This window comes from Canis lupus, chromosome 31, assembly GCF_003254725.2.
Source record: "Canis lupus dingo isolate Sandy chromosome 31, ASM325472v2, whole genome shotgun sequence".
NCBI lineage: Eukaryota > Metazoa > Chordata > Mammalia > Carnivora > Canidae > Canis > Canis lupus.
The window spans coordinates 9,913,590-9,941,035 of record NC_064273.1 but is presented as its reverse complement, the minus strand read 5'-3'; the positions used below and the strand labels follow the sequence as shown (position 1 = coordinate 9,941,035).

Sequence of the window (27,446 nt, the reverse complement as noted above, 5' to 3'; positions counted from 1 at the left end):
TGTTTGATATTTTCAAAGTTCCTTAAAATGAATAATATTTTGTTTTGAAATACTTTTAAGATGAATTATCAAGATATAAGGTCACACAGAAACAGAACCTTGCATATAAACTGTTGTTTTAAGTATTAAAATAAATTCATTTTGTTTTATTTATTATTTAGCTGAACAGATGGTAATGGTTTTGACACAATTCAGTTTCCTTCTCTCTCTCTCTCTCTTTCTCTCTCTCTTTTTATTTGGGAAAAAATAGAATACAAAAACCAGAGCTTCTTTTTCCACTTTGTCACAGCTGGTTACCAATCAATCTCAATTCACGGTACAGTGATGATAGCACATGTTGTCCGGGGGCCAATCTGATTGGGTTGCATTTTTCAGCAGTGTTCCATATCAGGGGAAAAAAAGGTATCTTTATGGTGGGGACTGTCAGCATATGATTGTACAACTGTCATTAATCAAACCTGGCAACAATGACTGCATTTGTACAAGTCTGAGACTGACAGATTTTACAATCAAAATCACCCAATTTCTATCAGGATTTCCTACCAGTAATGTTTTTTCATCTGTTTCATTTTTAGTCCTGTTTTTAATTAAAGTCAGACAATACCTCCTACATGTTGATCATATATATCGTACCATATTTACAAAGTAGCCATTTGACATCAAAGTCTGCCTTAGTTATTGAAAATTTATTCTTAGATGTAAAGAAGGCTGAGAGCAAATGAAGACAAAACTTGAGTACATTAGAGTTCTTAATTAAAGAATAATTTTAAAGTGTGTCTATATTAGTAAACACATTTATGAACCTCCTAAGATTGCAGTTTATTTTAGAGAGTAATATTGAGTAAAATATTGATAAAGTTATTTTCTGGAATTTTCAAAACTCTGAATATAAAATCACTGGCACAGAAACGCACATGCTCACAGAGCAATAACACACATCTCAAATGGAAGGGGCGTGTCACTCTGTGTTAGGATAAATGTACTTGCTGCAGAGGACACTGATTCCAGTCTCTTTACAGCTCAAGACAACGATCTCAGCGTCTTCTATAAAATGGTGTTTGGAAATAGGCATTTTTTTCTAAGTCACTTATTGTTGTATTAAGCTCTGTTGTAAACTATAAAGACCTCTCTAAATGTAAGGAACTATTATTCATAATTTTGTATATTACTTAGTCAATATTTGCTTTCTAGGAAAAAAATGAAAAAATGAATATTTCTCCAATTATTTAATATAATAGTGAAAAGCATCAATGAGATTATTATGGCATGTGTACCAACTTATCCAGAAAGAAATAAAAGAAATAAGGCCACATTTATTGGACCTTGGGAAATATTGACATCCAATTGCTTGCAAAATATGTAGTTTCTTTTTATTTGTTGGAGTTCGATTTGCCAACATATAGCATATCACCCAGTGCTCATCCCGTCAAGTGCCCCCGTCAGTGCCCATCATCCAGTCACCCCAACCCCCTGCCCACCTCCCTTTCCACTACCCTTTGTCATTTCCCAGAGATAGGAGTCACTCTTGTTCTGTCACCCTCACTGATATTTCCCATTCATTTTCTCTCCTTTACCCTTTATTCCCTTTCACTACTTTTTATATTCCCTAAATGAATGAGACCACATAATGTTTGTCCTTCTCCGATTGACTTATTTCACTCAGCATAATACCCTCCAGTTCCATCCATGTTGAAGCAAATGGTGGGTATTTGTCGTTTCTAATGGCTGAGTAATATTCCATTGTATACATAGACCACGTCTTCTTTATCCATTCATCTTTCGATGGACACCGAGGCTCCTTCTGCAGTTTGGCTATTGTGGACATTGCTGCTAGAAACATCGGGGTGCAGGTGTCCAGGCGTTTCACTGCATCTGTATCTTTGGGGTAAATCCCCAACAGTGCAATTGCTGGGTCGTAGGGCAGATCTATCTTTAACTCTTTGAGGAACCTCCACACAGTTTTCCAGAGTGGCTGCGCCAGTTCACATTCCCACCAACAGTGCAAGAGGGTTCCCCTTTCTCCACATCCTCTCCAACATTTCTTGTTTCCTGTCTTGCTACTTTTCACCATTCTCACTGGTGTGAAGTGGGATCTCACTGTGATTTTGATTTGTATTTCCCTGATGGCCAGTGATGCGGAGCATTTTCTCACGTGCATGTTGGCCATGTCTACGTCTTCCCCTGTGAAATTTCTGTTCATGTCTTTTGCCCATTTCATGATTGGATTGTTTGTTTCTTTGCTGTTGAGTTTAAGAAGCTCTTTATAGATCATGGATACTAGCCCTTTATCTGATATGTCATTTGCAAATATCTTCTCCCATTCTGTAGGTTGTCTTTTAGTTTTGTTGACTGTTTCCTTCGCTGTGCAGAAGCTTTTTATCTTGATTAAGTCCCATTAATTCATTTTTGCTTTTGTTTCCCTTGCCTTCATAGATGTATCTTGCAAGAAGTTGCTGTGGCCAAGTTCAAAAAGGGTGTTGCCTGTGTTCTCCTCTAGTATTTTGACGGATTCTTGTCTCCCATTTAGATCTTTCATCCATTTTGAGTTTATCTTTGTGTACGGTGTAAGAGAATGGTCTAGTTTCATTCTTCTGCATGTGGATGTCCAATTTTCCCAGCACCATTTATTGAAGAGACTGTCTTTCTTCCAATGGATAGTCTTTCCTCCTTTATGGAATATTAGTTGACCATAAAGTTCAGGGTCCACTTCTGGGTTCTCTATTCTGTTCCATTGATCTATGTGTCTGTTTTTGTGCCAGTACCACACTGTCTTGATGATCACAGCTTTGTAGTACAACCTGAAATCTGGCATTGTGATGCCCCCAGCTATGGTTTTCTTTTTTAATATTTCCCTGGCTATTTGGGGTCTTTTCTGATTCCATACAAATCTTAAGATTATTTGTTCCAACTCTCTGAAGAAAGTCCATGGTATTTTGATAGGGATTGCATTAAATGTGTAAATTGCCATGGGTAGCATTGACATTTTACAATATTAATTCTGCCAATCCATGAGCATGGGATATTTTTCCATCTCTTTGTATCTTCCTCAGTTTCTTTCAGAAGTGTTCTATAGTTTTGAGGGTATAGATCCTTTACATCTTTGGTTAGGTTTATTCCTAGGTATCTTCTGCTTTTGGGTACAATTATAAATGGGATTGACTCCTTAGTTTCTCTTTATTCAGTCTCATTGTTAGTGTATAGAAATGCCACTGATTTCTGGGCATTGATTTTGTATCCTGCCACACTGCCGAATTGCTGTATGAGTTCTAGCAATCTTGGGGTGGAGTCTTTGGGTTTTCTAGGTACAGTATCATGTTATCTGTGAAGAGGGAGAGTTTGACTTCTTCTTTGCCAATTTGAATGCCTTTTATTTCTTTTTGTTGCCTGATTGCTGAGGCTAGGACTTCCAATACTATGTTGAATAGCAGGGGTGAGAGTGGATATCCCTGTCATGTTCCTGATCTTAGGGGAAAGGCTCCCAGTGTTTCCCCATTGAGAATGATATTTGCTGTGGGCTTTTCGTAAATGCCTTTTAAGATGCTGAGGAATGTTCCCTCTATCCCTACACTCTGAAGAGTTTTGATCAGAAATGGATGCTGTATTTTGTCAAATGCTTTCTCTACATCTAATGAGAGGATCATATGGTTCTTGTTTTTTCTCTTGTTGATATGATCTATCACACTGATTGCTTTACGAGAATTGAACCAGCCTTGCATCCTGGGGATAAATCTCACTTGGTCATGGTGAATAATCTTCTTAATGTAAAAATATGTACTTCTAGGAAGCAAATTATTGTCTCAAGAAAATCATGACCCATTGAAGAAAACAGACTAGTAGTAAATACTCATGACAATTATCCCCCTGATTTATTTGCCTCAATGTGTGGCCTTCGGAAGGGAAGTTTATCACTTTTTGTTTCTTATTGCCTAAATGTGAAATTAGTAATAAGCCACATATTTACTTACTCCTGAGATTTAAAGTGTTTTTGAAGATTTATTTATGAGAGAGAGAGAATAAACATGTGCAATTGGGGGAGGGGCAGAAGGAGAGAATCTTCAAGCAGACTCTCTGCTGAGTGTGCATCCCAACCTGGGACTGAACCTCATGACCCATGAGATCACCAGCTGAGCCAAAACCAAGAGTTGAACACCCAGCTGACTGAGCCACCCAGGCATCCCTTGAAGTGTTTTTAGATATAGTTTCTTTAAAATCAATTCTTGCATTTCTTAAGGTTTTGCAAGTAAGAACTAATTTGGTCACATTATAAGTTTATCATTTCTCTGACCCAAAGGTGCTTCTTATTGTGAAAATTGATAAAGATACATGATGTGCTTGGGTCTCCTGGGTTTGTCATAGTACCGTCAGGGTTCAGGCTAGAAACTGGCATAATGATTGAATGGTGTTAGAAGGAAGAGTAGGATCTCCAGCAGTACAGTGTACCATTGAATTAGATACATTGGGTTGGCAGTATGATGGAAGAGAAAGAATATGTACTTTGGAGTAAGAGATTTTGATTTGAGAATCCAAATTTGTATGTGAAAAATGTCAAAATTTTAAATGATGTCAATTATTTCAGTAATTTAAAAACATCAGTGAGCCAAACACACACACACACACACACACACACACACACACACACATTGCTTTCATGCATATTTCAGCCCACAAATAACCAAATTGAAATTATTATTTTATACTATCTTGTGTAAATTTCTGCACACAGACCACAAGGCCTGAATTCTCAGCCACTAAAAGCTTAATTATATTATTGACCATTTATTTACTAAACCCATTAAGGAAAATTTTGTGGGAGTAGCTGCCATTTTGGTAGTAAGTCCATACTTACTTTAATTTTTCTTTTATATATTTATACATCATGATTTTTTTAAATAAATTGAATCCTTATTCTGTCTCTTAATAGAAAGTTATAACCTCTGTAACCTAGTTCATGAAGACTGTAGATTCTAGATTCCAATATGGTCTAAACCTTTGCTACCAATGAATTTCAGGGTTCCGGATAACAAAGTGCTGTTTTTTTAAACTTAAACTTAGGACATTTAACCAGACTCAACAATTTTTCAATTCTTTACTGTGTCTCAGACTTTATAATCTGTTAGCTCTGTAGAATAACCAGTATCTATATTTTGCAAAGGTATATTTATTAACAAACTATATGGTTTGCCTTCAGGCAGATTGAACTTTATAAGTTTCTTTTATTTTTAAAATAAGGGGAATAACATTTTACCTCCCTGCCTACCAGAATCTTTATGAGGATAAATTAAACAGTATGTTCGAGAGCATTGTGCTATGTATTTTTTGTTGTCTTTATTTTACTTTCATAAGGCGTGTTATTAGAAATCACTCTAGTTGCCAAAATAATGAGGTAATATATTTGAAATCTTTCAGCAGAACACAAAGCTTTAATTCTATTTTCTCATAGTTTTCACATTTATTTTAGATATTCTTCCAGAATCATTTCATTTATTCCCTTGTAGGAAGAGAGATTATTTTTTCATATTATTAATTTATAGAGTGAAATTTATTAATGATAGCTTGTAAACCAAATGTCTAAATTGCTGGTCAAGATTAGCTAACTTCTTTATTTTAGGTCTGTATCTTTCTAGTAGCATTTATGTATTAAATGTTTTGAGTTCACAATATTATGTTGATACTAACTTAGCCAATGTTTCACAGCTAACTGCTGATGTATAAATCTAAAAATATTTTTATATTCCTTGATATAGTAGGATGCTATGCTTCAAAATAGTTACTCTTTCCATTCTACATACAGTTGTTGTATTGGTAACTCTATTTTGAAAGAAATACAGAAGAAATTAGGCATTTGTTGGATGGTTCATCATTCATTCAATAAGCATTCATCGGACACATCCAAGATCAGGGGCTGTTGGATAGGACTTGAGGTACATATAGTTCTTGTTCTCATGGAACACATATGCTCTTGGAAAGACAATAAATAAGAAAACTAAAAAGTCAAAAGATATAGCTTTAAAGGAAAAAAATAAAAGTAGAAAAGGAGGATAAGAAAATAAAAAGAAATACAAGTAATTTTTAAAAGTCACTGGTGGGTAGAAAGCTACTTCACATTGTTTGGGCAGGAAAGACATCTTTGAGGGAATATTTACGTCATCTTGGAAGTTAAAGATTAGCAATGGAAGATGGAGGGGAAAGGCATTCCATGAAGTTGCAACAGTACAAAGACATTGTGGTAACTAGGTGTTCAGTTAAACAAAGAAAAGACTCATGTGGTTAGAAGAGAGTGAACATGAAATTGGACAGGTAAGCAAGAAGTAGATTATCTAAAACTGAAGATCATTGAAATAGGTTTTATTCTGAGTGACTGATTGAGAAATCATTGGATGGTTTCAAATAGAACAACATAATCATATTTAGGTATATCAACCAGTGAATTTGTATTAATACTCTTTGTTCTTCTTAAAACATTCAGATTATAACTGTTATCACATTATACAGTTTGTTATTAGAAGTAGTTGACCTAAAAATGAGATAATTTGTAAAAAAAAAAATGTAAAATTCAAAAGGCTGTCATGCAGGAAAGAGCATACACCTTTCAAGTTGGCATAGGAAGTAAAAGCATTAGCAGAAACTTCTGGAAGAAGGTTTTGTTTGTTTGTTTATCATCTATAGGAGACCTTCTAATAGAGATCAGCAGTATTCAAAAATGGAAGAGGTCATTCATCATAGGAAGAAGTTGAAAGGAAGGCTGATTGGTATATTGTGACACATAGGATTCAGATGTTGATCATGGTTGCAGAAGAGGAGGTTTTGAAGTTTCTCTTAATGGAAAGATTCAGTCATTTTGTATATCTTCAAAATAATTTTATATAAATTCATAATGCTAATATTCACAATCTTTACTCAAGCAAAGATCCAGTGGATAATGAAAATTTAAAGATTCTGAGCACCCCATGATATCTAAGAGTATTCAAATTTGTTATTGTTGTTCTTGATGTTGGTTTGTTTTAAATTTCAACACTCCTGTATGATGGGACCTAGCAGGACTAGTGTATTGTTATTTCTAATTGGGATAGGACAGTATGGCCCTCAGAAATGTATGCATACCAAACCTTGGGACTGGAGAAAAGTATGTGTTAGCTGGAGAAAGTCTTAGAGGTACTTCTGATATACCTTTGTGTAGAGTCATATCTCATCCCTTCCAGTTGAGAATCATTTCACTAGGCTCAGAGGTTTATGAAAGCATGTATCCCCAGTTTTAATGCAGTGCCTGGCATAAATCTCCTTAAATATTAGTATCTTGAAAAAAATAATTAAATTTTCATTATAACTTTCTCAGATGTCAATGACTTTCAGGGGTAAATTGTAAGCTCCATAGCACCAGCCCATTATCCTTATCCAGAGTTTTACAACCTGAAACCGTGTCTCTAGTTAGGAGGAAAAAAAAAAAAAAAAAAGGAAGTATCCTAATTTCTTATAGTGACATGTTATCTTTGAAAGGTAGTCTCTTATATTAGTAGCTAAGATTAATACAATTCATTCCTCCCAACCTGTATTTCATTTTTCATTTTTCTTATGAAAACAAAATAACAATCAAAGAGTAGAATGCACAGTTACTTGTATCCCTGACCAGGGAACCCTTAAACAAACAAAACCAATTTAAAAGAACAAAAAAAATAAAATATTGATGCAATATTCCCATTCCTATTCTTGGTTTTCTTTAATACTCCTTAAAAATACAAGAAATCTCAACAAGTCTCATTTCAGACTTATTTTGGGTTCAAATATTATGTAATCTGTCATTTATAAGTATACATTTTTTACTTACTAAAGCAAGATATAAATAGTTTTCTTACTCTGTTTATCCCCCACATTGTTCCCTACAGGATGAATTTATCTAACCTGAGGTAAATTCTGCCATAAGGTAGAACTAAATGTTTGTTGAATGTGAAATTATATTTCTATCCAAATGATATAGATAATGTGTCATATACGTCTTAAGTTAGCACTTAAAAATTCAACAGGAGTACTTGAGTGGCTCAGTTGGATAAGTGTCTGCCTTCGACTCAGGTTATGTTCCAGCCCTGCACTGGGCTCCCTGCTCAGCCAGGAGTCTGCTTCTCTCTCTGCCCCTTCTCCCATTGCATTTTGTAGACATTTCTAATTCATCCTAAGAAACTGAATTCTGGCTAGAATTTTGTCATGGCTTTTGTTTGACTTGATAAAGTGTCTTCAGAGCTCTCTGAATTTTTATCGAAAGTTAAAAGAGGAGGGGTGCCTGGGTGGCTCAGTGGTTGAGCATCTGCCTTTGACTCAGGTCGTGATCCCGGGGTCCTGGGATCAAGTCCCACATCGGGCTCCTTGCATGGAGCCTGCTTCTCCCTCTGCTTATGTCTCCACCTCTTTCCTCTGTCTCTCATGAATAAATACAATCTTAAAAAAAAAAAAGTTGAAGAGGGGAAGATATTGCAGACTTGAATGTCTGTAAAATCCTCTCTGGATCAAACACACATGAAAATATTATTCTAAGTTTTTTTTTTAAAAGATACTTGTATTATATATGATTTCTGATCTGTCAGTCAGGAAAAAAATTAAAAACTGAATGTTGCCTCACATTTTAAACAAGCAAATCAAAAAGACTCACATCCATTAGCTAATAGCAATCTCAAAATAATTCTCTGAATCAAAGATTGTCATTTTACAGATGGAAACTGACCCTTATTCAAGTGAAATGATTTGCTCAAGTCATTTTACTACTAAAGAGAATAATCAGAATTCAGATCTTGACCTCTGACTCTCAACCTGGCACTTATTCCACTCTGTGTGTACCCCTTTTCTACAGTAAAATACTTTATTTATTTATTTTAAGATTTTATTCATTTGAGAAAAAGAACATGAGTGCACAATGGGGATGAGGGGCAGAGGAAGAGGCGGACTCCTGGCTGAGCAGAAAGCCTGATGCAAGGCTTGATCCTAGGACGCTGAGACCATGATCTGAGCCGAAGGCAGATGCTTAACCGACTGAGCCACCTAGGTGTCCCTGTTGAAGTTTAGTTGTAGCATGATTGGTTCATAGACATTGCTTTGCGTCATGCAAAGTTCTATCAAACAGAACAATTATTAGGTCTATGTTCTTTGCATTGAAGTAAACTTAAAATATTATTCTTTTAGCTAAAGCCCAAAGTAGAGGAAATCTGAAATAGTAGTCTTCAATGCAAGCCTAAAAAGTTTGCTTTTGTCTTGAAAGCAATAGGAAGTCACAGCTAGTTTTGAGTAGGTAGAAACAAATATTTTAAAAATACAGCTTTATCTATGTGATATACATGGAGAGGCAATGTGATCAATCAAAAGCTATTGCAAAATTGTGTGTGTGAAATAACAAAGACCATCAGTGAAAATCAAGAGGAAAGATCAGATATGAAAAGAATGAAAAGATAATAGCTTTGTTATTTTGCTTGTGTAATTGTAACCTCTGAATCTAATAAGAGCATATTCTTATGCAAGTATTTCAACAGATTCATTAAAATGAATTAAATTTCAGAATCTTTTTCTGAACTAGTGTATTGGTCTACTTGTTAAAAAAAAACAAAAAAAAGAAGAAGAAGAAGCGAGAAAATAAAAGTGTGGAAAGAGCTGAGGATGTGCATTTCCAGAAATCACTCCATGGCATGTTGATGTTTTAAGTGTCGATATTACTAATTTTTAAAAATCAGCCCCTTCTTAATTCTTTCAACAATGTATTTGTGTCAGTTTGCCAACAAATAAGAGGAAAAGATTTCCTTTAATATATTTCAGCTCTATATTCAAGATGCCCCATAAGTAAATCATATATTGAAATACAGTGTAACCCAGAAAATAATAGAATATAACTCCCCTAGAAACTGAAATATACATTATTCCTTACTTACTATCTAAGAACTAAGAGACAAAAGCCAAAATGCTAATAACACCTTTGATAGTCTTGATGCAGTAAAAGTTGTTATAAGTATAAAAATATGGGTAATTGGTAATCGAGCCGAAAGAGATCACATGTGAAATTTAAAAAAAATTTTTTTAAAGATTTTATTTATTTATTCATGAGAAACACACACAGAGAGAGAGAGGCAGAGACATAAGCAGAAGGAGAAGCAGGCTCCATGCAGGGAGCCTGATGTGGGACTTGATCCTGGGACTCCGAGATCATGCCCTGAGCTGAAGGCAGATGCTCAACCACTGAGCCACTCAGGCTTTCCCACTTCTGAAATTAATGATCTTATTTAGTAACACCTTTAATCTAACAATTGCACTTTGTGGCTGATTATTATGTATGTATGCATGTGTGTTTTATTTTAGTTAAAATACAATACCAAAAGAGAAAAATGAAGATGAAAACACAGTGTTATCTTAATATAGCCAATATGTTATTTAATAAAATCAATTCATTTCCACACAGGTATGACATCAAAGATGATTACACACTGAGAATTAAAAAGGCCATGAGTACAGATGAAGGCACCTATCTGTGTATTGCCGAGAATCGGGTTGGAAAAGTAGAAGCCTCTGCTTCTCTAACAGTCCGAGGTAAGAAACTTCAGCTGTGAAATACAATTGAATCAACAGACTAATATTTGGCTAAATTGGTAAGTGAACTCACAGTCAAAATAATAGCTTGCACTCTTATTATTACTATTATATTAAAATGCCTAGTTTTGTGTCATTTCTATTATTAATTGAAATAAAATTACTCTCAAATTTGAGTTGAAAAGTATGATCATTTGAAGGGACTGTTTTTATTTAATAAATAAGAGCTAATATGGTTGAAAAGTAAATCTTTAGAAAATATTTATACTAATCTTTTAGTACCCACTGTTTTGAAGTATTTATTGCATTTAAATGTTGGAATTTTAAAGGTACTCTGTTTTCTGTTTACTTGTTTGTTGGTTTATACTGGGAGAGTGCTGTTTTGAAATTCTTATTTTTATTTCAGCATCCAAAAAGCAATAAAAAATAATAAAATCAACATTGCTTCCAAGGTGAAAAGTGGATACAAATGAGCTTCAACTGAGAAAATCTGATTTAGAGAGTGATTTGTGAAGTTCATTGGCCTTAAATAATTGAAATAGTCAGTGTCGCTTCTATAATAACTTTGACTTTCTGGGCGTCATGCACTTTTTCATTCATGGAATAATGTTCATTTCTACTCCCTGGAATTGCTTATAAGTGAAAGAAAGCATTACTTAACCCTACAGTGAAATAGAATGAATGAACTATATTGCTACTGGTGCCTGTCAATCCACATGAGTAAATTATATAGCCCTAGGTACCAAATCGTAAGTACCGTGTGGACATCTACATTACTCTTACCAAACAGGCATCACCCATGCCATCATTTATACTCATAGGACTTCAAACAGAGATAGGCAAGCACATCCTCTGCTCAATCTTTCCACCTTTCTTGTACCACTTTAACTGATGCCTTCTACTCTCATCCTTTGTGAGAAAGTCCACTACATACTTCCAGCCCAGTCATATCTCACCCTGTTACGTCACACCTTCTACCCTTGTGCAACTTTGCTCCCAAGAGTTTTCAGAACATTGGTGAAAAGGTGTAGAGGAATTTACATTGGTGAAAATTTGTCAGAGATTCTCATGTTGGTCCTCCATCGGGGGACCAAAAATGATTTTTGCTGATCTATGATTTCAGCATCAAATCATTAAAAACAAAACAAACAAAAAACCCCCACCTGTTTCTCTCCCAATAACTATTAGGACATACGCACTTTGGATGACTTGGAAAATATTGATAATTTCCATACTTCTCAATCACTCTGCTTTTATTCCACTGAATCCATTTTTTCCCCCATCTGGACACTATAGAGTGGACTTAGATACAAAACAAATTTAGACAAAATCGGCAACTAGTTGCTTAAAAACATTTTCATTCCTCATAAGCTAACAGATCATAAAAAGCTATGATCATATACCAATCAAATATATAGACCGATTATATATTATCAAAATCTGGTAGTCTTTGTAAGCCACTTTACTAAATTTAATCTATATTCTCTGTAGGTGATTATATATCTTATATATATATTGTTTGCTAGGCAATGCTTTGGGAAAACAATTCACCTGGCCAAATTTTCCCCAAAGCTTGTTTATTTGTTGTTTCTAAAGTGAGTGGGGTTGGGGAAAAATAAACAACCCACCAAGAAATGTTCCATTTAAAAAATATTTGCTGACTTAACAAATGATGAGAAAATGTGAGGAGTTGTTTGTTTATAGAAGCAGCAGGGTTCTTTTTATACTTGAATGCTTGGATGAATGAGATGCGAAGTGGTCTGTTTGCTTTGAGATATTTCCCAGCTAATTGTTTTCATAATTTGTTGAAAGTTACAGGTTTAACATTTCATTTAACAAAGCATGCTCCTCTCGCATGGATGTTTCTAGCTAACTTAAAAAACTAATAGAGTTTTTTTGTTTTTAATAGGATTTTTTTTTAATCAGCAAACCTTAAATGGTCTCTCCCCTAATCTGTGTCCTGTAGATGGATTAGAGAGTTTAATCTGTGTGGTATGTATTTATTACTCATCTAAGACTGAAACCTCAAAAACAGGGTTAAAGAAAAAGAAAATCTCCATGATACAACAGAATGTGGAGTAAAATATCATTTAAAAACATTTTTTACCATTAGGAAAAGCAGTTGGAACTTCTCATGCTAAGAGGTTAACAGGAGAAAAAGCATATTATCTACGACTTTTTTTTCTGTTCTCGTTTTTCTATGCACATACATGAAATGTTTAGCCCTTCCCTGGATTGTTTTATTAGAACAGGGTCAACTGACCCAAGAGGCCACATCCATTTTCATCCATTTAATGCAGGGACACAGTTTAGTTTAATTTGCTGATTTTGAAAACATCCACCTGCTGGGTTTTTTTGTGGATAAAATGTTGCTATGTAACAAAAACAAGAAGTTTAATTGGGATGTTTCTGCTAAAATTTTATCATGATATTCAATTGGGGAAAAGGAAAGGACTTTTATAGTCAAAATCTGAAACAGATTTACTCAGTTGTTTTCCACTTCAGAATAAGGTAAAAATAAAATTAAAATTAATAAAAAAATAAAATTAATAAGGTAAAAATAAAATTAAACTTAACAGCAAGTAGCTCCCTTTGCTGACTTGACAAACATAAAATTAGAAAGAAATTACGTGAGACAACAACCAACCTCCCCCAACATTTATATCCTAGTCAAATAATTCATGATCTAATAGAATGTTTTTAAATGGGTCCAAAATGAGTTGACACAAACCACATATTTGTAAACACGTTTTTCCCCCCATTTTCAGTAGCTCAAACTGTCTTTGCATAAGTCAAGATTTTAATGGAAAAACTATCTTGCTTCTAGCACAATAAAACCTTTTTCAAAAATATTACTCTAGACTAAGTGAAAGAGAAATATATTTTATTTTTTTAGACATGATTTTTTGCCATAGTTTCTTCTTTTTCTGTGATATCATAGACTCAAATGCCTTTTGGTTTTCTAAGTGAAACATTATGTTGGGGATTCAGCTTGAGGTGGCACCTGAAAAATGCAAATTCAAAATGAAAAGACATAGTTCTTTTCCTACTGGACATTGACAAAATGAAGAGATACATCTTTCAAATGAGGCACAACTTTATGATGTTAGTCTGTTGTCTTGTCCTTGGTTGTTATTTTTGTGCACACCTCCCCCATGAAAGGAAAGAAACTGTTCATTGAGCAACTTTCTTCTTTTCTCCCTCTTGCTATGGTGAACACCTCATAGACTGTAGGACACAGTAGATGGTCACTAAGCTAGAATTTTCATCCTGCTGCTATAATTGCTTTATTCTTCTTTGATTTATCTTACTCTCCCCCCTTCTAATTGTAAATATTATAAGGCCAGGAATCTCCTACAGAGGCACCTCCATATTGTTTCAGAGAATGCACAAAGCTGGTATCATGACATATTGGTTGAGTGAATGAATGCCTATAAATATGGTTTCAATGACTATCTCATCATGTCCAATGAGACATCATCAAGACAAAACTATCCTAAATTCTACAATCACATTATATACATACTAGAGTTTTATATCCACTGGAATGTAGGTGAAACATTTGTTTGTCATGTAAGTTTATATTTTGAATGTAAGAGTTCATAAAAGTTCAAGTACTACTAAATATATTTTTTCTTCATTTGAATAATGGCACCATATGTTTTATATTTGTCCGTTGCTTTTATATAAAGTGGTTTACTATCTAAATTGATTTGGCATTATTTTCTTTAAAGAATGTATTATTAAGCCCATGTGTGTCTCTTACAATTGCTGTGCACTAATAATGGGGCCAGCCTGATTTTAGTGATTGAAAGTTATGGTATAATAAAAAAAAATAGTAATTTGTTGAAGCAGCAGTTTGAAAGCCATTTTCAGTGTGAACAAGAGTCAACTTGTCAGTCATTATTTCCTGCCCTCTGCCAAAAAGAAAGAAAGAAAGAAAGAAGAAAAAGAAAGAAAGAAAGAAAGAAAGAAAGAAAGAAAGAAAGAAAGAAAGAAAGAAAAGAAAGAAAGAAAGAAAGAAAGAAAGAAAGAAAGAAAGAAAGAAAGAAAGAAAGAAAGAAAGAAAGAAAGAGCAAGCTTAACAGTTGTTAGGGGGCTACTCAGTTGAAATCTCTAAGGATGTTCCAACCTATTTGTTATATTTTCATCCACCCTGTCCACGGATGAAAAGTGATGTGATCTTAACTTATTACTGGCTGAAAAGCAGCATCAGGGGCTTTTCTATAGTCCTTGTAATGGTTCTGACTAACCATGCTTAAAATCCAATTGCTATTTAAATCAGACAGTGAAGCCTTCTTTTATTGACATGACATTTGCTAGTCTGTGACTTGAATAGTTATATTCATCAGGTTCTTAACTTTGGGGTTATACAGGCTGTTTAAAAGTTTCTTTGAAATAATAACTATAGTAAGTGATGACAATAAGACATTACGTAAAATATCTCTCAATCGCAAAACTAATTCTAGAATGCAAAATAATTATTTTCTTAGAATTATGTTTATAACTTTCAGTTTTAATCAAACTCAGACATCCTGTTCATACTTGAATTATAAGACTAGAAATCACTCTACTGTCCATACTTAAATGTAACATTACACATCATGCATTCTGATAATTTTCTTTTTCTTTTTTTTTTTTTAATTTCTTCTTTATGTTCTCACCACACCATTGTAATGTCTACAGCTCGCCCTGTTGGTAAGTAGCCATCCTTCTATCCATTTAGCATGGCTTGTACAATGCTTCATAACTCATGCATAGTAGGATTTGATAGAATGAAATGTATTTATTCACCCAAGTTAAAATATTACTTGCAGGACTATCTTGTGTAAAAGTTGCTCCTGATCTATTCATCACTTTGATAAACCATTTTGTAGTGACTTTTGCTATTAACAATGAATAGGTAATGATTTTCATGGAAAATAATATATGAATGTTTAATACTATAAACTGCTAACTTTTCTTAAAGAGAAAAATACAATAATTCCTTTTTTCCTGTATGTATAAAATAATCACTTATTAGTTATGCTTGATTTTCATTAAGATAAACAATTGTGAACCAAATTAAGAAGTTTGATTATTTAATGCAATTCTTTTATTTTAAACTGCTTTGAGTCCTTCCTTTGTAAAGGCATTTTTAACTGCTGTATACTTATTATCTGTTTGGCCTATTTAAACAAAATTTGGTAGAATGCTTCAAGTTATTCTAAGTAGATGCTTACACTAAGAGGAAAAGTGAAGGATGAGTTGTGTTCTCTGGCATGAAAAGTTGGTGGTTTTAACATATCTCATCCTTCATTTGGCTTTACAAAATTGAAGTTAACAGTTTGCATTTGCAGTAATTTAAGTGGTAATTTATTTGTAAACATTTGGAAAATAAGATCTTTTCAAATTCATTAATTTAAAAAAAATTCATTGATTTAACAAACTTTCTGCATCTCTTTTAAAGTTTAGCTTAACCAACCAACAAATGTGTGTAAATAAAAGTTGGTAATTGTGTTATAAGTAAATAAACAGATGGATGCATAAATGGATGGATGGACGGATGGTTGGATGGATGGATGGATGGATGGATGGATGGATGAATTTACAATAGTGCTTCTTTAATGTATCAGGAGATACTTTAATAAGTTATTTGATTTGATACAGCTTTCTAAATGTCTATCTAACTTCAAAAGCTTTCTTAATACACTGGCTTGACATTGACATTTGATATATATTAGTCCAAACTCATAGCATTTTTCTCCATTAGTTAAAGCATTCACAAACCTGATTGTTATGTAGGATATTCTTGCATAGATAGCAAATACAGAATATAGAACTTTGGTTTCCCAATCTGAGTTTCTGGTCTATTTCTGAGCAGTGCTTCCTTTGTTAGCCGCTTAATATCCCTGATCCTAGGTCACTTTATCTATAAAATGGAGAGAATAGTATTGACTTAGCAAAGCAGTGTAGGAATGAAGCTTGAGATTGATTATAAATGTGAAAACTCTTTTTGTGTGCTGGCATTGGTTAACACATTCCTAATTTCTGAGACATATATTATTTCATAATTTTATATTTTTGAAACACAGTTATGGCTTAAAATTAATTTTACCATAAAATGCAGGCTTTTTTTTTCTTTAAACACAATTATTAGTCATGATTTTTACAATTAGGGATGTAGGAAATTGAGGAATATGTTATAGGTTTTAAGCCTCATTTTTTAGTTTTTGTATGAATTCTTATTAATAATAACTTTACCTGCCTATGTATGATATCTAAAATTAAGAAGCAAATGGGAAATAATAAGATAACTTTTCAAGTTAACAGGAAAAATAACACTGAAATTGTATATCTTTATATATAGAAACTTTATGCTGATAAACCATGACCACTTGATTTATATTATTTCACAAGTTCCCAGAACATAAAACAATATGTTAATAATTTCCAATACATTTAAAACTCATTTTTCAAATGAAAAAAGATGAAAATATTGGTTAGAAAATATGATGTACAGGGAGCATTGAGATGTACTTGTCACCTACAATGCTTTTCAAAGTTATTTCTGTTTTTATTCTTGTTTAAAATGATTTCTTAAATTCCCATTGGGCTGGAACTAAAGAACAGCTTCTTGACACATTGTATTTAATTCTGGGAAAGTCTGTCATTTCATAAATCTATCTCCAATGACTTATGACAGTGTTCAGAAATATGAAGAACTATACTTTAAACTTGACAACTACTATTAATTTTAGAAACTGAAAGTTGGATATGCTTTTATTGGATCACCAAAGATGAGATGGATAAAGAGGAAATTAGCTTGCTTTATCTTTGCATAAACTTTTTACATGAATTTTAATTCAGGAGCTATAAATATGACAACTTTTTTTGTAAGATCCAAAATTACAAATCAATTAAATCATAAATTAAATAGTCAAATAACAGAAAACTACATTAATATTAATATTTGTTAGTTGACTAAAACACAAATATTTCAACTTGGAAGCTCTTAGCAAAGTACATTAATATTAATCTTTATTAATGGATGATTGAAATGCAAGTTTTTCAACTTTGAAGCTCTTAGCAATAGCATAAAAGTTGTTCTGCAAAGTAAAAACCACAGAAAGGGGAGAAAAATCCAGCTTTGGAGTCCAGTATTAATTAGGTGAAGAAATATGTACCAAATATCTAAAACTTTGGAAATTCAAGTGACAGTTCCTATCTAAAGCTTTTGAAAGAAAATCAGAAATACATGCAAATTCCAGAATACTTACAGATTCAGAAATCACTCATTGCATTCCACACAGGATGAAAACAAACAAACAAACAAACAAAATTGGTAGTCTGTGTAGAAAGTCCCATTTAGAAATCATTATAAACCTCCAAACTGTGAGTTTTGTCCAAATAGATAACTCTTATGACCTGCATTTGAAAGAATTGGCCACACTATGCAATTTGCAGTTGGAATAAACACCTTCTGGTCTATATGTTTGAGATTGTAGAAAAACTTTTAACTTAGAGGATCCTCAGTGGTGGAAATATTACTGAAAGCAGACAATCACATACTTGCCAATAGATAAAAGTATTCTCCAGATTTTTCTTGCTCATTGGCAATGTTAACATTTCAAAAAGTGTCCTTTCATCCAACTTCCATAATTTCCTGGTTACCACAAAATTGAGACAAATGCCACTTTGATTATTAAAAGTCTGCCAGCCTTTCCTGTGGCTTTGACTTTTTATTATTCCAAAGGCATTCTTTGTATGAGAAGCTAAAGTACATCCTAGGACATAGTTAACTAAGAATGATGAAATATTCATTTATTTGGAAAACTCTTCTGATAAGTTCTGATAAGGGAACTGACAGAAGAAACTGGTCTAAATAGGGATAAATATCTTGCTTCCTATACCCATCTGTCTTATTTTCCATTGGAAGCCTTTCCCAAGCTTAAAAATAAAAAAGAACATCTATTTTGGATATGGGCAACACATTTTTTCCTAGCAGCAACTCAAAACATGATGAGTAATTTGGAAAAGAACTGTCAAATCTACCAGCTGCCTCGCCTGTGAAGCTGAGCCCTACTCCGCTTTATATCATGTACACCATATGCTAGATGCTGACTGCCTTCAGTATGGAAACTAAAAGCTGTGTGCATCAGGTGAAACTGCTTAAAATATCAAAAACAAACTGACAATACACAACTTTATGGAATCTTTTAAGTATTTCCTTATTTAGTGACTCAAAAGTATGTTACCTTTTGATGGAAGAATGTAATTGACCACACAAGAATTTACAGGTATTGAGAGATATATATGATTGAGGCAAAACTCCCATTTTTTAAATTAATATTTTAAAGAAGCAGCCACTATTCTAATCAAAAATCTATAGGGACATTGTTTTCTTCCCAATCTTTTCACTGCTTAAACACAAAAATTAAATATATCCTCATTTGTGAAAGTTCTGTTTGAGTTGAAGTGTAGTTTTGTTTTAACATGCTCTAAAACACATTACTAAGACCACTAAGAGGCCCAATAAAAAAGTATTTGAAAAATTCATTCAGGGAAAATTATAAAGCAGACATTACTTACAGAATAACACAACTGATATTTCTGACACCACCACCCTTCATCCCTCCTTGAAATCTGGAAAATTTTATGTGCTGTATATAATTTAACTTAATACTGGAAATATTCCAAGTTTTCTTTTTTTTAAATCAGAAAACATGTAGGTATTATATTTGAACCCTTTCATGTCAAGATCCACTTTTCTGCAAAAGGCATCCTGAGTGTGCCTTGGAAGGAAACCTATACTTTTATTCCCTGCAGACTTTCTTCTTTGGACAAGCTGTTACCCTATGACCTGAGGTAATCTTCTCCCTCCTACAACCATTTAATGTTGCCTGCACCTGGCGCTAATTAGCTACCTTATGCAGAGTCCCATTTAATTTTTATTAAGCATCGCGTTTTTCATTGCTCCATATGTTTTGATTAAATAGTACGTTAAAAAATGCATTCTGTTTTGCCTTGTATACATTCCAACAGAGTTTCTGTAATGTGAAACATTTAAAATATCTTAAGCTGATGCTAATTCTTAAAGTGAAAAACAAGCTCTGGCTACTTCTCATGCTATAGTCTCAAGACCATATAGAATATATATAGTCCCAATAGTATATTCTTTAGTCACTGACTTAATTCTTCTGCAAGGGCCTTGTGTATTTGACAATGTCTGTCCATTGCCTCTAAAGTAGAGGATAGGTATAAAATTATTGAGTTATATTTTTTTTTCTTAGACTTTGGTGAAAATATTGGGTTGTTTTAGTTTTGGAATGGTACTGTAGGGAAGTCTGAGGTTTATACACTATTTTTATCATTAGCTGAGGTTCCCTTTTATTATTTGAATACCAATGTAGTCTCTTCTTCTAGAATTTTACTGGATTATATCTTGGTCCTGATCACCCTGTATCTGATATCCCCTGACACAGGCTTCTTGAATCTGCAGATTCATGCTTTAATTTACTCTATTTCAAGAGTATTTTCTTCTCTATTATCTTTGACTATTGTTTTCCTTCACTTTTTCCATCTCCCATGAGTTGTGTTGGCTATCCTTTGTCTTAATTCCATATTTATTAACTTCTGTAATAATTTTGGAGTCATCATTTTTATTTCATATTGTCTGATTTCTTAATGCTTATATTATCTCCCTTTTTCAATTGCAATTACCATTTCTTTTGTTTCTTTTTGTTCATTTAACTTTATTTTCTCTTTTCTTTGTTTCCTTGCTAACCTTCAATATAATTAATATTCTTTACCTCCAATTGCCTTTGAGCTCTTCTATCCCTTTTGAGGATTTTTTTAAAGTTTGATTCCTTTTAAAAAGAGAGGCCCTATGGCATGTAATTTCATTTAGACTATAGACAACTATTTCTTAAAGTATTTCTGTATTTCCTTGGGTAATTCTTTGAAGCTAAAGATTCTTTTTCTTTTTTTGACTAATTGATTATGTTCTTTCTGTCAATGATTAAACAATTAGTTAATGTACAGCTTAGTTTATTTTATTATTTTATTTTATTTTACATAGATCCTATTTTTAGACCCTACCAGATAATTAATCGTTTAGTTAACTGCTGAAGATTAGAGTTCGGATGTTTGGAGAAGGGAAAATGGAAAGTAATAGGGTAATTCAGCAACCCCTACTTGGACTGTTATCTTGAATATTTTATCAAAAACGATTTTATTTCTTCTTGATATGCTAGTGACCCTGGTGGTAAAGATCAGATCTCTTTAATTTTTAAGCTCCCTGTAGTTCATATGAAATCCCCTCTTCATCTTTCTTCATAATTCGTGCTTCATAATAAAGATGGTTTTTAGGTGTATTAGTTGTCTCCTGCTGCATCACAAATTACACTAATTGAGCAACTTCATTAGCACCCATTTATTAAGCCACAGAGCTATATGTAAAAAGGCCAAACAGACTCATCTGAATCCTTTGCCTAGCATTTCATAGGCCAAGATCAAGAATTTGGTCAGGCTGAGCTCTTTTCTGGAAATTCGCCAGAAAAATCCAATTCAAAATTCATTCTGGTTGGTTGGCAGAATTAAGTTCTTTGCAGCTATAGAATTAAAGTCCCATGTCATTGTGGGTTTCCAGCAATGGGTCACAGATCACTTTGCAGCCTTTGCATATGGCCATTACAACCTTCAATTCAGCAATGGCCTGTTGAATCTTTCATGTTGCTTTATATCTCCTCTGACTTCCCATTTTGCTATCAGTTAGAGAAAATTTCCTGATGGAAATGTCTCATCTGTTTAGCTTAGGCCCATCTGATTATTCTATCTTAAGGTCAACTGATTAGTAACCTTAATTACATTTGCAAAATCCCTTTTGTCATGTGATCTAACATAATCATGGAAGTATCTCCAGGAAGTGAAGGTCATGGAGGCCACCCTGCAATTTTGTCATTCACATAGGCTTGGCTTTCCTTTCTTTCGGTACCTTCTCCTCAATTTTTGCGTTTTACCTGGTTATCTACAAAGTCATAGTTCATATTTCCCAAGTCCCTTACTTGACTCTAAATTTTTTTTTCTTCTCATCAAAGACCAGGGGATGGGCTCTCACATTATTGACAGATAGTTTTTGTGAAATTGGTATTGATAGAAGGTTGTGGATGGAGGCTAGTTGATATTTACTGTGCTTCCTCATTTTCTCCAGACTTGAGTATGTTTGTGGCAGGAGTACTTTATCATTTGTGGTTTGGGGCTATGGTATTTTTGTATATTATTAATTTCTCTTGTAATAAATAGAGGAAAAGAGTAATAAGCCTTTACTCCATTATCTTAGCCTAAGTATCAAAAACATAAATACTTATTAATTTTGAAGTCTATTCAAATAAGAATAAAATAAAAACTAAATATGTTAACTTAGTAGTTAAAATTAAAGTACTATAAATATCAAACATCAAAATAATACAAATAATCTGGAATGAAGCAGTATTAGGAGGCTAGTATTAAGAGACTTTACTGGCTATTGCCAGAAAGAAATAATAAGAATATTTTAATCACATTTTCTAAGAAAGTAAAATTTTTCATATAACATATAAGTTACTGTGATTTGTAATTTGACAGAAAGAGATATCATGGTAGATATATATGTGTGTGTATTTATATGTACTATAAAATAGACATTATGATGTGCATTACACCTAAAAATTACATGCATGACATTTGAATTATGACACTACTTATTTAAACATATTAAATATCACACAAGGGAATATTGCATAATTAGATTCATTAAAAATATATAAGCTACCAAGTTAAATTAAATTTTGAGTTAAAATATATCTGAAAGGCTTTTGAGAACTCTTATGGCAAACATTGCTTTCTCGATTTATTAGGGATATTATTTTCATCTGTTCTATAAAACTATTAGCTCTTTGTTAGTAAATACATTATTGTATTTATCTTTCTACTGCCTCTAGGTCTAGCATAACACATGTGGTAGGGGCAAGCCAAATGTTGGTGCAGTTAATTGATACACACATATGCATACATAGGTAATACTTGCCTAGAAAATGTTTATGCAAGCAGCTTTAAATAGTGCTATAAAAAGATTAAGCAACATTAATGGTAGTAGGCCAATCACATAGTCCCCATTCTGCTAGTAGGAGATAAAATACAACAAAAAGAAGGCACTAATGAGTTAGGATGGTGCCTTACTAAGCGTGTAATTAATGTTATTAAGAAACATTGCAGTTGCATATTAAAATTCCGTTAACTAAGCAGCCCTTCAGCATCAGTACATTTGTTTCTTGGTTGCAAGTTTTTTTTTTTCCTTTTTTTTTTTTTTTCTGATTGGCATCTTCATGCAATCTTTTTCTAAAAAAAATGAGATAATGGGATGTGATCAGCCTTCGTGGTTTAGCTGCAGTGCTGACATGACAGTTCTGGCAAGTTGACAGGTTAAGTGAGTGAAAATGGATGTCTTGTCTCACCATTTACTTGAAAAATCCCCTCCTCACCTTCCATACATACAGCTCCTTCAATCTGCAATGTGAAAAGTCTAGTTTTCCCAGGTTAGGATCTAGATAGAGTTTTTTTCACTATTCATTAAACTATTCTCTTTCTGTTGGTGAAAAATGAGATCATTTAAAAATATAAATATTGCTTTATTTAATAATTCAATTAAATAGTTTATTGTTTTGTTTTGTTTTTTGAGAATGAACAGTTCCTTAGAAAAAACAAAATTTTATTTTGTTCTCAGTATTTTAGTCAGGAAAGCAAGGAATAAAGTAAAACTACTACTGGTAATGGACAGAAGAATATAGGAAAACAAGCTTGACAATTCCAGAATTTGTTTAAAATTTTGTCAGATTTTTCTAGGCATTCTCAATTTATAACTTTTGTGGAATTTGGAAGGTAATTTGCATGTTGAATCTCAGAATGATTTCCTATAGTTATGGATTTCCTATGCTTACCTATAATCAAAATGAAATCTCTTTTAGTTATCTGGAATATAATACAGTTGAAAATCATCTTTAAACATATCCAACTTAGTTACTTTTGGATTGACTGCTACATTTATTGCAATGTAGAAATATTTAATACCATAGAGGATTCAATTGGACTTTGGAAAGCCCATAAAGATTATTTACATGGAAAAAAATCCATGGTCCCACCAACATAATCCTTCAGTTTAACAAATGGACTGACCTGAATTGCCAAAGGTGGTGATGCATGCTGGTCAAGGTAATAGTTGTTGCAGTCTGAGAAACTCATATCTCTGTCATAATGTATGCATTTTTCCCTCTGTGAAGAATAAATTCCCACTTTCCCTTCCTTATCTACCTAATTTCAAAGGAACAATTCAACCTGCCTCTCTCTCTCTCATTCGCCCTTTCTCTCTCTCCTTTCTTCTCCATGCCTTCCCCAATTGTTGGAGACAGACTAAGTCAAATTATTGTCATAATGATGGGACATCCTGTATTACAACCCTCATCATGTTCCTCATGTTGTATCAGATTTGATTGTTTCCATGGGAGTTTCCTCTATATTCAGGGAGTTCCAGAGGACAGAGATCTTAGTATCCTCAGAGCTTAACACAAAATAAAACAGTAAATGTTTGTTCAGAATAATTAAATAGTATTATGGGTTAAAGTGCCAACCAATATCTGAATTCATTTATAGCATAAATTTTATTACTGTGATGTTTTCCAGTTATGTGTTGTCTTTAAAAAACAATGAAGACTAAATACAAAATGGATAAATGTATATAGCTGTTTATTATAACACTGGTTTTATGTGCTTGTCTATAAAATCCAAGAATTTAACATATTTTGAACCAAATGAATTTACTCTTTTCAAGGCATTTTCAGCACTCTAGATCATCATAGAATTATTTCATTTTAATATTTGCATTGTTCCTTTACAGGGAGGAATATATTATGTGTGACTATAAATTAAAAAAAATAATCTTCACCATGGTATCAAACGTGTGTACTTCTGTATGTGTGTCACAATTACTACTGAAACTCAGTACTTTCAATATTCCTTGGAATTGCTTACTGTATATGTCAATTTAGAAAGCCACTTACATTATTTTAAGTCACACTGTATAATTCATTTGACTAATTCCATGTCCTAATTTGATTTTCAGACTTTGAATAACCGTGAGTTACTTTTAGAGTTCTAGCTATTATATGAACCCTAAAAAAGTAGTCTTCCCACAACCAATAAATTCCATAAAAGTAGTTCTAAAATGTAGAGAGTAATAGCTGCATAATTGCAACATATCTTTATTCATATAAGATTGAATGCAATTTGTATATTGAGACATTTTGTAGGTAGACTAGAATGCAAAGTCTAAAGAGATAAAAAATATAAGAATTGTGATTCTTTGTAGCCACCCTATTCCCTTGAATATCTACATTACTTTTCATATTTATGAAACCAATATGTCATTTAGTACTTTTCCTTTTTCATAGGGACATTAAGGAAGCATAGATAGATAAATGTATATGTATTTTTATTTATAAAGAGATACTAGATTATTAAAGAAGCACAAATATAGATAGATAATTACTAGTTTATTGTTGAATAGAAGCATAAATATTGGAATTTTTCCATGGAATTTTTAATATTAGCTAGAAATAAGGCTGGTTGAAAAAGAAGACATAGCACTTATGTAGAGGAGTTATTGGCATGCACTTAGTTAACTAAGAAAAAGGTTAACTAGAAAGGTAGGTAATTTAGCATTTGATTACTTGTATTCCTTGAAAATAATGACAAATGAATAAAATGTGATTAAATAGACTTTATAAAAGTGATTACTTTAAGTCCTATATCCCTAAATTATATTTTCCATTATAAATGCACTGCTTCCTCTGAGACGAATTATGTGTTAATAAGCTTCAAATCAAATATTTCATGACATTATGCATTTCCAATATTATTAACAGAAATTCTTTTGAAGTCAAATGAAGTGTTAAATAGTAAAAATTAAATAGAATTAAGTAAGTTGAAGAAACAATCATTTATCAATTAGAAGTTAGTCTGTTCTAATGATAAAGTCAGTAAACATCCATCTCTTATTCCTGCTCTATATTGCATTTTAATGAAAGGACTTCTCATTGTTTATTGTTCGTGAGGGTAAGCCTATTAACTACTTCATTTCAGGAAAATCTAGAATTGATTGTTACACAAGTCCTCTATATTTCTGTATTGTCTATATTCTATTTGTCCATACTGTCACTCAGGGGTGGTGACTACTCATTTGTAGTCTTTGTGTCATAAATTTCCAATATGGTACAGCGGCATTCTCTACAGATAGGTATATCAGAATCAGTTGGGAAGTTTTTTTCAAACAACATATTATCTTTGGCATCCCTCCACCCAAATTACTACAATAGTGAGTCATTGTCACTGGTGAGAATGTGTCATATCCTTGTGGTCTGATAAAATGGAAAAAACATTGAGTATTTGCTTTAGATCAAGAACTTTTTTTTTTTTTTTTTTTTAATTTCCTCTCAAGACATTCATTTAGAGTTTACTATTTGGGGCTTTTTCTTTAGGCCAAATAAAGAGGCCATTTCAATGCAAAATTGTAGCTCCCTATTCCAGTAGGTGGTTACTACTGAACTGAGGAAGCAAGACACTGAGGCAGGGGGAATAATAGAAATCAAAGGCAATGCAAGCAAGAGCAGATACTTTAAAGTGGAAAGAACACAAGAAAAGTACAACAGCGTATGTTCAGGTTAATCCTTGTCAACAAATTGGATCTAAGAATAATAGGTAGTGAGATGAGTGAACCACGAGCACAAGCAAATACATGTGTGAGTGGCTAAAAGTAAACTGTTCAGTTGACATACCAGAGCTGGTCTGGGGACGAGCCAGTGTCAGGATGGTAAAATCTCAGGCCAGTTCATGGAAGCTAGAATGCTACACTGGGAAGAACAATTTGCAAGCATTGCAAGGGCAAGCTATAGAAAAACCATTGTAGGTTTTTGAATAAAGAATGACTTAAAATAAGTATACTTGAGAAAGGTTGTACTTTTCAGTAGCATAGAAAAAGCAAGATCATAGGTTTTATGCTGCTTTAATAATCAAAGCAATTATTTAGGGAAAACAATGTTACAATTTTAACATCCTTATACCATATCAGAAATCATAGCATATAATTCTTACCTTTTTGTTTGGTAGTAGAGATGGCAAATTTTAGTCAGACCGTGGTTAACTGACTTAATCTAAAACTCAGTGTTTAAGAGGTCCAACTCTGGCATTAGATGGACCATAAGTCAAACCTGTCCTCTGATCTGGTGCTTCAAGCTTTAAAAATCTGTGTGCCCTTTATAAGATTTAGTTTGATGATCTTCATATCATAATGGTAGTAGTTAATACATAAGGCTCTTTGGGTATTAAATGAGATAATGCATGTGAATGGCTTAACACACTGCCTGGCCTTTAATAAACACTCAATTAATGTTAATTATTGTTATGGTATTAAGAAAGTTGTGACTCAGCAAATCTTTAACACAAATATATGATGAATGATTGTGCTTTTCAAATATGTTTATAGAATATATTAGAATTTGAGGAGCAAAAATATTAAATAGCCAAAAAATATTTTCTACTTGTTCAAGATACAGAGTTCAAAATGCCTATTATTACAGAATAAGAAGATTACTCACTCAGGCAAAAATTATAACCAAAGAAAGATCTGCTGAGTGTGCCTGTAACCATCCTGTCACATATTAATATATGCAACTGCTGCATGACTATCTCCATGTTCATGCCTGCCATAGAAAGTCATATTTTCCTGTAAAAACAACTAAGAACATGATGTGATTAACCTTTAGGTCTCCCCATCCCCTCATCTCCAAGCCCACCTCATGCATGGCCTATGCTTCCTACTCATG

General features: G+C 33.0%; 1 protein-coding gene across 14 annotated transcripts in view; it reads left to right on the top strand.

The window, feature by feature from the left end:
* The window catches only part of ROBO2 (roundabout guidance receptor 2), a 1,648,622-nt gene that overhangs the window by 1,507,857 nt on the left and 113,319 nt on the right, over window positions 1-27,446 (top strand). For 13 of the 14 annotated variants that reach the window (XM_049104693.1, XM_049104697.1, XM_049104695.1 and 10 more), the window contains one exon: window positions 10,427-10,554. In XM_049104693.1, the coding sequence (XP_048960650.1) occupies window positions 10,427-10,554 (128 nt within the window). Of the gene's footprint in view, window positions 1-10,426; window positions 10,555-15,215; window positions 15,253-27,446 lie in introns of those variants that run through there. The other variant, XM_049104699.1, reaches the window with a different exon arrangement.